The 10,243-nt window shown below is 46.2% G+C and overlaps 1 protein-coding gene across 2 annotated transcripts; it reads right to left on the bottom strand.

Moving 5' to 3' along the window:
- Positions 1 to 1,003: 1,003 nt before the first annotated feature.
- LOC143670386 (PWWP domain-containing DNA repair factor 3B-like) lies at positions 1,004 to 9,748 on the bottom strand. 2 transcript variants are annotated; one of them, XM_077145151.1, is made up of 4 exons: positions 9,638 to 9,748; positions 6,667 to 6,737; positions 5,418 to 5,586; positions 1,004 to 4,578 (listed from the first exon to the last, which is right to left on the bottom strand). In XM_077145151.1, the coding sequence occupies exon 4, from the start codon at positions 4,355 to 4,357 to the stop codon at positions 2,294 to 2,296; it is 2,064 nt and encodes a 687-aa protein (XP_077001266.1). In that variant the 5' UTR covers positions 4,358 to 4,578; positions 5,418 to 5,586; positions 6,667 to 6,737; positions 9,638 to 9,748; the 3' UTR covers positions 1,004 to 2,293. The 2 variants fall into 2 exon arrangements, with proteins under 2 accessions (XP_077001266.1, XP_077001265.1); XM_077145150.1 differs by lacking the exon at positions 5,418 to 5,586 and adding an exon at positions 5,231 to 5,381.
- Positions 9,749 to 10,243: the final 495 nt, after the last annotated feature.

Genomic DNA, 10,243 nt, shown 5'->3' with positions numbered 1-10,243 from the left:
AAAAGCCATGTTTTGATAGTGATCCAATCTTGTGGGATAAACCGTTTCTTTTAATCCCTATTCAGCTCTATAGGTTGGAAACTTGATTAGATCATCTCCATGGTGATGAGATCCGCCCAATTGTGGGTATTAACTTGGATTAGAGAGAGATGGACTCCATTCATTCCAGGTGGGTCTTGATTACTTTACTGGACTCCTTTAAAAGAGGAAGCATTTTGGAGAAAGCTTGAGAATGGCAAGAGCAGCAGAGACATGAGAATCAGAGTCTACCAGCCAGCGACCTTGGAGAATGAAGAAGGAACATGGCCTTGGGGGAGCGTCATGACACAAGAAGCCTGGAGAGAAAGCTAGAAGATGTCACCACGTTCACCATGTGCCTTTCCACTTGAGAGAGGAACCCTGAACTTCCTCGGCCTTTCTTGAGAGAAGGTAACCTCTTGTTGGTGCCTTCGTTTAGACATTTTTATGGACTTGCTTGAATTAAGATATATTCTTGGCCTTAGAACTGTAAACTGGCAATTTATTAAATTCCCCCTTTAAAAAGCCATTCTGTTTTTGGTATATTGTATTTCTGGCAGCTAGTAAAGTAGAACAGCCACCAATGAGATTATCCAATCAGTTGAAGACGGAAGTTTCTGTTGACTCTGTCATTTCTGAGGTTTCTCCAAAATGTTTCCCTTTTCAAAGACTCTAGTAAACGAATGGAGACCCACCTGGAATGGGAGGAGTCACCTCTCCAGCTAATCCAACTATCACACCCACAATTGAGCATGTCACAGCTCTGTGGAGATAATCTCATCAAAAGTTTCTGCCCTACAATATTGAATTAGGATTAAAATGCGGGGATGACTCCATAAGATGAATTCAAGATGAAAACATTGGCTTTTCTGGGGTACATAATATTTCCAAATCAGCACCCACATGAACACATAACTCAAGGCGATGAGTGACGGTTGACTCCTTCTAAGAAGTAAAAATGAAGTCAAGTCCATGTGAAATATTTAGACTTTATTTTTCACATCAAGCTTTAAAAATAAACCAGCTTTTAAAGCGTTTATTTTGAAAAAAATCCTTGTTTCAAGTAAGAATAACAATGAATTGGCTTTAGAATTTATTTGTGCATGTTTAATTATATCCCAACATTTGCTTAAGTATATTCCAACAATAGCTATACTTAGATGAAGCAGACTTTTCCTGTAACCCATTTCTGAATTCCCAGACCCTTTGTCCCTGACTCCTTCAATCAGCCGGGATGACTTACCGGTCTGCATGTGTACTGCTGGAACCTGTTGGAGTTACTTGAATGAGTCAAAAGCTAGAGCTCACATGGCTTGAGACAAGTGACAACCTTTGTGGTGATACAGGAAACAGAACCAAGAGCTTCTTTTCCTACATTTTATACCAAATTAGATGGGCTCCTAAGCAGTCAGCTTGGACTAGAATAGCTAACCTGTAAGCACAACGACTCTGGCTGCCTTTGGCAGGGGCACAGATGGCTCGATCAAGAAGATGCAGTCACTGTCAGTTATGAAGACAGACAGAAGAAACCACTCAGTCACTGAAGAAGAGACAGTCCCACAACGGAATTTCAGAGAACTGTAGCTTGAACATTTTTGTTCAAGGCTGAAGAAGCGTTTTTCTGCACACTGAGATACCATTCACTCACAGACGTAGATAATGCGTTAGCTTTATGTTTGAATTTCAGGTTGCATCTGAAGAAGGCTTTGGAAGTAGTGATAATATACAGGAATGCCTGTCAGAAATTGGGTTGGTGTCTCAGAAGTGTTTTTCCAAAAATAAATATGCATAGCACGGAAAACCTGGAATTATCTTAAGCAAAAATCTAATACCTAACGTTTCTTAAAAAAAAAAAATGGAAAAACGCATTTGAAGTTTCTGTAAAAATATATGCTAAAGTTTAAAATTATTGTAGCTTAATATCTGATACCAATGCCTTTTTATGTAAAGAGAAGAATGCAGTCTACATTAAAATATTAAACAGAATCACAATAAATGTTATGAAATACAATGGTATTTTCCTTTGAAAATATCTGGGGAATTACACATTCCGAAAAAAAAAAAAAATAGGTGATAGTATACTTGTTTGCAATATTTTAACAAGATCGCTTGTGACAAAATGTGGGAACAAGATGTGATGATGAATTTGGCCCTGACAAAAGCTAGAGATGGATCAAAAATGAATTAGGCACATTCCCCCAGTCTCCCATTTCCAGGTATACATTTGCACAGTATAGAGAACAGATCACGAATTTCACACAGATGGGTGTTATTATTAATCACGTAAATGTGAAATGAGCATGGGCCTGGGGCGAGATGTATAATTAGCTTCCCCCATTGCTAACTTCCGCCTCCTCTCTTTTATGACCTTTCTATCGAATAGTTCTTTTTCTCTGTAATGAACAGGCGGCCCTTCCAGGTACTTGGCTTCCGCTCTCTTGTAATCTAACCCGTCAAGGGCAGAAATCGAACAAATGATGGCTTCTGGCAGCAGGACCTCGAGAATAAAGTTTACTTTGTCATTTCTTATCAAGCTCAGCATTTTCTTGTCTATTTGCTTGTAGATTTCCTGCAAATGTTTGACCACAGCATCCAACTGCTCGTCATCTTCAAGGTACGTTTCGATGCAGACCATGTACTTATTGGAATCTAAAAATGATTTCAGCCAATGGGACGGTTTCCTGCCTTGTAAAATGTCCAGCAGGTGGTCGTCGGCCCCCTTTCTTTGCACGATGAACTCCACGAGCTTCTGGTTGGCTCGGGCCCAGGAGGCCCTCATCCGGTCGGGGAGAATCCTCTTGCAGCGCCTCTTCCCGTCCTGGGAAGTCTCCTCCTCGGACTCCTCCAGGTCGTCGTACGTCACCCTAGGAAAGGCGTCCCCCACGTCGCCCTCGGGAGCGGCTTTCCGAATTGGAAAACTGATGTCAGCCGCGTAATACTCGAGGAAAGAGCCCACGAAAGAACCACGGCCGACGCGGCCTCTGTAGTCAGAAATCAGGGAGCAGCACCAGTGAACACTCTCCTTGTGCCCCTTCTCGGCTCTCTTCACTAGTTTTTCTTTCTCTTTACAATCAAAACGCTTTAATCTTCGGAGGGGAACTCTCAAGCCACTCTCTTCACCGTTCATGTCTGCTTCGATCAAGAGCACCCTGGCAGTCTTCTCTGCGTCCTGAACGCTCGTTACCACTGCTGGCCAAAACGGATACTCCTGGTATTTAAACCAGACGATCATTCCTCTCGCAATGGAACGCGGCTCCTGCGCAAAAGCGATGCCTGCAGGTTGTCCCCTTTCTTTACCATCAACCATTGTAACGGCCTTGTTAGCATGAACAGCTTCTGAGTCATCCAAAGATTGAAGTGCCTGCAGCTGATTCTGAATATCTGGGACTTGGAGCTTCCTTCTTCTATTTGCTAGACGGAGTGAATAACGCAGGCCAAGTTGAGAGGAACTGGAGGATGTGGCTGCATCTTCAAAGCCTGGCTGTGGGCGACCCTCTCTAGGGCCCTCAGTATTCTGAGAGAAGGTAGAACATTTAGAAGAATTAGCCACGTTCCTTGGGCAGGAGCCCTGCGCCTCTTCTTTCAAAGTTTTGGTCCCGGAGAGGATGAAAGGTGAAGGCAACATTGGGGTGTCGTCTTCCTGGGGAGCGCCGGCCCCCTCCTCCGTGGCGGGGGGCTGCGTGGACATAACTGGCGAGGTGGCCACCTTTTCCTTGCCTTCTTTCTCAGCACTGTGTCGTGAAAGGGGAGGGGAATTTTGACACAGAAAGCAGATTTGGGACGGCTTTCCTTCCCTCCGTCTTCGAGTAGGAGCAATGGTTGTGCGTCTCTGCGCGTTGTCACGGCACTGGGGAACATGGCTCTCCGAAGGTGCCACCAGGGATGTTGGATTTTCACTTTTGCCAAGATTCTTCGCCAAGTCCCCTTTGCATGTCTGACGGTTTGGATGACGGAGTGAAGCAGATCGCTTTGGTGGTGGATTTTGAGACAGTGTAGTGGTGACTTCTTCACCTGATGTGCCTTTCTGAATCAAATTTGCTCTTCCCCTTGCACTATTCCAGGCCGCTCTATGTGATCTTTTGTGGGCTGTTTTCTCTCTCCGTGGACCGCTGGTCGCTGACTGTGTCAGCAGAGAGGAGGCGAGGGCTTCCCTTCGAGACTTACTCAGGATCTTTATTTCTGTGCTCTTCACTTTAATTTTCTCATTGACTGAAAGTATTTGAACTTCTAGAAAAAGTGCTTTCCTTCTCTTATTTTTTGCTGAAGCTCCAGGTCTGGACAGCACCTTGGCTGGCCATAGCTGGCCTTTCCACTTGCATAGGACATAGTTGGTGTCCATGCTGGTTGAGGTATTTGTGCCAGGAGGTGACGATCAGAGGTGGAGGTGTCTGGCTGCCATCCCCACTGCGAAGGCAGGTGCTGCCGAAAGCAATGTTCTTTATGAAGCGCCTTTAGCCGTAGATCTACAGAGAGTTTACAGCTCGGGTGGCATGTGCTCCTCCTCCCCAATCTCTCGGGGATGCTTGGACTCTTGTTTTGAATGGACAATAATGGAGGATACTGGAATAAGGAAAAGGAAAAGAAGAAAAGTGTCAGGAAAAATCTCCTTTTGCCAAAGTAGAAATACAACGGTCAATGAGGACTTCCAAGAGTGACCACAAGGAAAAAGAGAGTGGGTGCCAGACGGAGGGAAGAGTTTCATAACCCCCCAACCCAAATCTTGTCCTTTTCATCATGATCACATATTAAAGAGCATCTCTGGGTGTGGTGGGGGTGGCTGGGTGTCGTGTCCGGGATCCCATGTCATTGGATAATTTGTACCTTTTGGGCTCCTCCAGGTTCAACCTAGAGGGTTGCTTCTTTTTCCTTTCCTAAACTCCCAGTGCTCACCCCAGGGAGCCAGAGGCCATATCATGCAGTGACTGGTGTCATCAACATGGTGTCCTGTTGAGGAGCGTGAGCCCAGGATTCAGGGGTTCGTGGTGAATGACTGCATATCATGGTCACAAAGACTGCTGGACGGGCAGGCCGCAGGGTAGGGCATGCCTTTCTCCATTTCCACGTTGTGCTTTAGACCTTTTGTTCCCCAACCCCAAATCTGTGGCTCTCGTGATAAAAGGAAGTGGCTTAGAGCAAGAGCAAAATAAATTGTTCCCCCAAACCCAGCAGATGGTGAGTGAAAGGAAGTGTCGTAAGACGGGAGCAGTCTCACCCAAGGGCACACGGACGGCGCCGGGTTGGCGCTGTGGCCTCACGCTCCGCCTGGAGGTCCAGCAGACCTGCCCTGCTTCGCGCTCCTCGCTGCGCTGCCCTCCCAGGGCGCGGACGTGGACGCTCAGGTGCTCTGCTCCTGCAGCGGGAATCTAGCCGACACAAAAGCACACAGGGATCAAACTCACTCGGTGGTGATGAAGAGTTTCTCCTTCCCTGCACTCTAGAGTGCAGCTCTTCTGAGACAGAAGTGGTGTCTTTCTCTCATCCAGATGGTGCAGGTCAGGTTTCTGTCCCCCTTCCGCTGCCTTTGGAAATGTGCCTATGTCGTGACGCTCACTTACGCTGGCCTCGCTCCTGTTTCAAAACACAGGGAACTATCGCTGTCGTGACAGCGGCTGTTCTGGGCACAGATTTCCCGGTAATGACCTTCGCGTCCGCGTGTGTGCACCTGGGCTTGTGATTGTAGGGTTGCGTGTGTGAAAAAATGGTGCCTTTAATGTTCATTTGTTTGCGTCTAATATGACATTGAATGGGCTTATGGAGAATGTAACTTATGTAGGAACACGTGTTCCTGTGCCTGTGTACGCTCACACACGACAGCGCTTATAGAAGTTCCCTGTGGATAGGAGGCGTGTGTTTCTAGCACATCGTGTCTGAGTCGGTGCTCACACACACGCACGGATTGCACACATTTGTGTTTCCTCACCAAGGAGCACATCTGAGCACTCTGTCTGGTAAATACATATTTTTTCTACATTGTTTTTGTGTATCTTTTTCCAATAAGATTTCATGAATGTTTCCCACTTTTATTTAAGGACATTTCAAGCATTATGCAAGTGAATAATGCAGAAAACGAAATTATTTTCCCATTTCCTTTCTTTCCAGCTTCCCATCTAGAAACACTCTGTTCACCTGTTGGCATACATTCCTCCAGTCCTGTATACATTGTACGAGTATGCATTGTAATTTGTGCGTGTGCCTTAGCGCATGCACTTTTAACTTCAAATTTTCTGTTTCATTCCATAAAACTTATTTTCCTAAGAAATGCATACATGTCAGTCTTTGATTGCACAGACTGTACATGTACTCTATAATACAAGACACATCACGATAATGAAACCTACGTATTTTCTTTTGTGACGCACAAAATAATTTTTCCTGGACCGGGGTGTATGATGACAGAGGTTCGGTGGCCTCTGCTTCAGAGCATCAGCCACTGCACGGCTCTCAAATCCTCTATTCTGAGGACACGGAACAAACGGGAGGTGGAGTAACAGGAGCCTCTGCCGCAAAATTGCAGGGATCCAGCCCCTCACCCCAGGCCGCATACCCACCCACATCCCCAGTTCACATGTGAACACTCACGGTTGCACGCGCACACGCTCACAGTCACGGCCGTGTTAGAAACCATGGAAACTCACGGCCTGCACCCACCTTGCAGGTGTTTCTGCTTCCAGTGGAAAGGTTATTTGCAGCTCACTTTTCTTCTATATTAAAAAATACACCTAGAAAACCGAGAAATGACGTCTAATTGATGAAATAGGAAATATAATAAGCATGAGTAATGAAACCACTCAGAAATGTTTACAGAAAATGTGTGAATTCACAGAGTCCAGAATTTTAATGTTTTATACATATAATCCGATATGATATTATCACCAATTCAAAAATTGTAGTACCGTCTATTTGAACACTCTTAGGTATTCCTATTTGCTTCCATCTTTTTAAGTGTGAAATATTTGAACAGCGAGTTCTCAACAGATAATCAAAACATCACTTACAATTATTTTACAGATTACCAAAACAATGTGTGCTTTCAGAGCAAGAACCAGAATAGAAATTATTAGAATAAAAATGTTGCATTGTCCTCTCGTTCCATACTTTGGCTTGTTGTCCAAATGGCCTATCTGAAAGGGTTTATAAATAATTCTGCCTAGAGTTTTCTTTTCATATTTTGTACTGATAGGAATACAACCTTTTTCCTCTAGTGAGCTAGATATGTAGAGGGACCACACACAGACAGGCAGAGATGCACAGAGAGAACACACGTCAATATTATTCCTCTCCTGCACGCGAATAGCATTGTCATGGTAACGGAACATTGAACAGCACCAAACCAATCTTTAAAATTACCCCAAATTACCGGTGGGCCTTGGGCATGGAAATGTACCCAGTATCCTGGTGAGAGTCAAATCAAACACTATGTGAAGAGTGAGGATACCCAACGGATTAAAACGAAAGAGAAATGCTGAGAATTAGCAAAGTCCATAATCTCTAACTTCAGAGCCCATTTCAGATCATCAAGAAATCAAATTGTCAAACGGAAGTCTTGGGAGGACTCTGGGTCAGTACGTTTTCTCTTTAGTTGAAGAATGAAAGAACAAGATGACAAGCAGCTTTTATTTCTCGAAACAGACATGATTTCTGAAGAATTAGTCTGGAATTTTTCTCTGTTTTTTCACTTCCTTCCCAAGTGAAGGCTTTATTTACTTCTGAGGAAAAAAGGATGATAATCCTCAGGCAGTTCTTCCAAAATAAGGGTACTTTTCTTGCGGCACATCGCACCGCACATTGCCCAGAAGCAGTGATCCGTTTTCTCTCGCCTTTATCCTGACACCACCTCCCTACAATTACTAGCTATTTACTGGACCCATTTTGTTTTTCTGAGATGCCCAATGAAATATGGGTCATAAGAGAAGGAAAATGAGGCAGAAATCGGAAAACGGCACCATACAAAAGAGAGAACATGATGAAAGTGCCTTTGAAAGGTGCTAAGAGGGATATTTTGTATGGATCAAAGGAAATAAATGTATATACATAACAACAAACGAGACCCTCAGTCGGAGTCCAGGAGAAGAGTCTGGAGAAGCAGAACATTGAAAGGCGTCATAGCTGAGACTTTTCCGAAGCAATGAAAAATCTCAAGTGGCAAATTCCAACGAGCTAATACCCTCTAGAGAGCCCAAGTCCGAGGAAAACCCTTGAAGCAGAGTAGAGACAAGCTAAGATGATTAACACGATTGCCCAGATGTTAATGTCTGGGATTATTTGGGGCCTGCAAAAGGGGAGCAAAGATGTCCCAAGGAGAGATGTCCCAAGGAGGGAGCAGTGCTGGGCCGGAGCAGGCCCTTCTGGGGAAGCCAGGGCAGTTCTGAGACCCCATAAGCTTGGAGGAGTGCACCCTCAGGGTGGGGCGCTGGCCTCCAAAGAAAGGGCCTGGCCCCCGGTAGATGATGCTTCTGGAAAAGGTCAGGGGATAGGCCCCAGGTACCTGAGACCCCTCCCGCGGACGACGGTGAGTAGGACTGCTCAGCTCCCGCCACAGGGTCAGGAGCCCAGAGAGGGCCGCCCTCACAGGTGGGACACTGAGAGGACGGGCGTCCTCCCGTCTGCTGGCCATGGGTCTTCCTGAGGGGACACCGCGAGCAGTGTCCGTGCAGTCTGGAGACAATCGAACCTATGGACCGTTGGCTCCTCCTGTAATCCCAGGGCCCCGCTTGGGTGAAGGGCCTCTTCTGGGGCGACCCGGGGGAACAGGGATGGAGAGGAAGGAATGGACTGCTTTCCTTCCCTCCAGACCTCCTGTCTCCCTCTGGAGACCCGACTGGTAGCCCCTAACAGGGAACCAGTTGGTCAAGGCAGAATGGGGTGGCCGAGGCCCCATCTCAGTGTCACAGGGTGTGGGGGCCCGAGACTTGGGTTTACCTCCCCCCGTTTCTCCCTTGAAGCCCGGGTGCTGACAACGCAGCAGCAGGCCCATGAGGCACCATGCCTTCTCTTTGAAACATGAGGAAAACAGAAGTAAGTATCACTTCAGCAGCCTCCACTGGCAAACATACAACACAACTGTTGAGGAGCTTGTAGTGTCGGGTATGCAATAACGGAAGGCATTCACTGTTTTTAATGAAAGGCTTGATCACAGGGGGTTTAACTTTTAGAGAAGACGTTTCTTAGTTTGAGTCAGTTAATCAGGTTAACTGAAATATCCTCCCACGGTATCCAAAAAATTACATCTGAACCTCCATCCTACTCATTTCGTCTCATCATCTGACAACCTCAGAATCTCTCTAATAGCACACACATAAAATATTTTACTGTAAGTAGGTGGAAAGGCATAAAATTGTATGTTTAAAGATACACAGCAAAGTCTTTGTCAAGCAGAGCTGCGAGACTACGAAAAGTGTGGGGAAAAGCCTGCTTTAAAGAACTCAGGTAAGTCTGCCATCCAACAGGTGTCATCCCAGAGAAGAGGCGAGGCGGAGGAGAGAAAGGGGCTCCCTCGTCTCATGCCCCCGTCCCAAGGAGCTGCCTGCTTCTCTAACAAAACAGAAGGGATACAGCCCTCACGTTCAACTAGAGACCACGCTTCCAAAACACACACCCACACCCACACAGACACACTCACATGGTAGTAGACACCCACTAGTCCTGCTACTGCTGTGGTTAGTCCATCCTTCCACTCAGTAAATGTCCTCGTGAAATGTTTCTGCTGCCAGGAAAGAATGGTACGTCCCGGTTGTCATAGAAACCAGAGGGTCATCAACCGCTCTCCTCGATGCTAGCTTTCCATGGAAACCAGGAAGTACTAATACATCTGCAGAGGCAGAGCGTCAATCTTCATCTCAGCCATTTCTAGCCCACCCCATCCGATGAATAAATGAATGAATGAACTATTAGAGACCATACCCCAAGTTGTCATGGCATTTGTGGGCACAGGAGCCTTTCACACAACCGGCCATGGGGGAAGTAAACCGAAAGATGAGCAGGTTCTGTTGTCCCTTGAGACCCAGCGTCTGCATCTGGTTGTTCTGACTGGCCTTTCACCCAGCCATAGCACCCGAGGCAGGTACATTGTGCAGGTGGGAGCCCATAGACCCTCGGTCACTTTAAATGGTGGGCAGAGGAGAAAACCTGTGAGGATAAAGAATCCGCATGGCAAGGGGAAGCAGATTAGAAACTCACTCAGGTTGTGCCAGGACCGAAGGGCCCTGGGTCTACATTTGGACAGCTG

Source organism: Tamandua tetradactyla, chromosome X (assembly GCF_023851605.1).
Source record: "Tamandua tetradactyla isolate mTamTet1 chromosome X, mTamTet1.pri, whole genome shotgun sequence".
Lineage (NCBI taxonomy): Eukaryota > Metazoa > Chordata > Mammalia > Pilosa > Myrmecophagidae > Tamandua > Tamandua tetradactyla.
Note: the sequence above shows the minus strand (reverse complement) of the source record. Positions and strands in the feature narration are given on the sequence as shown.

Coding starts and splice junctions, on each gene's coding strand:
- LOC143670386 (XM_077145151.1), bottom strand. CDS start 4,357: ATGGACACCAACTATGTCCTATGCAAGTGGAAAGGCCAGCTATGGCCA.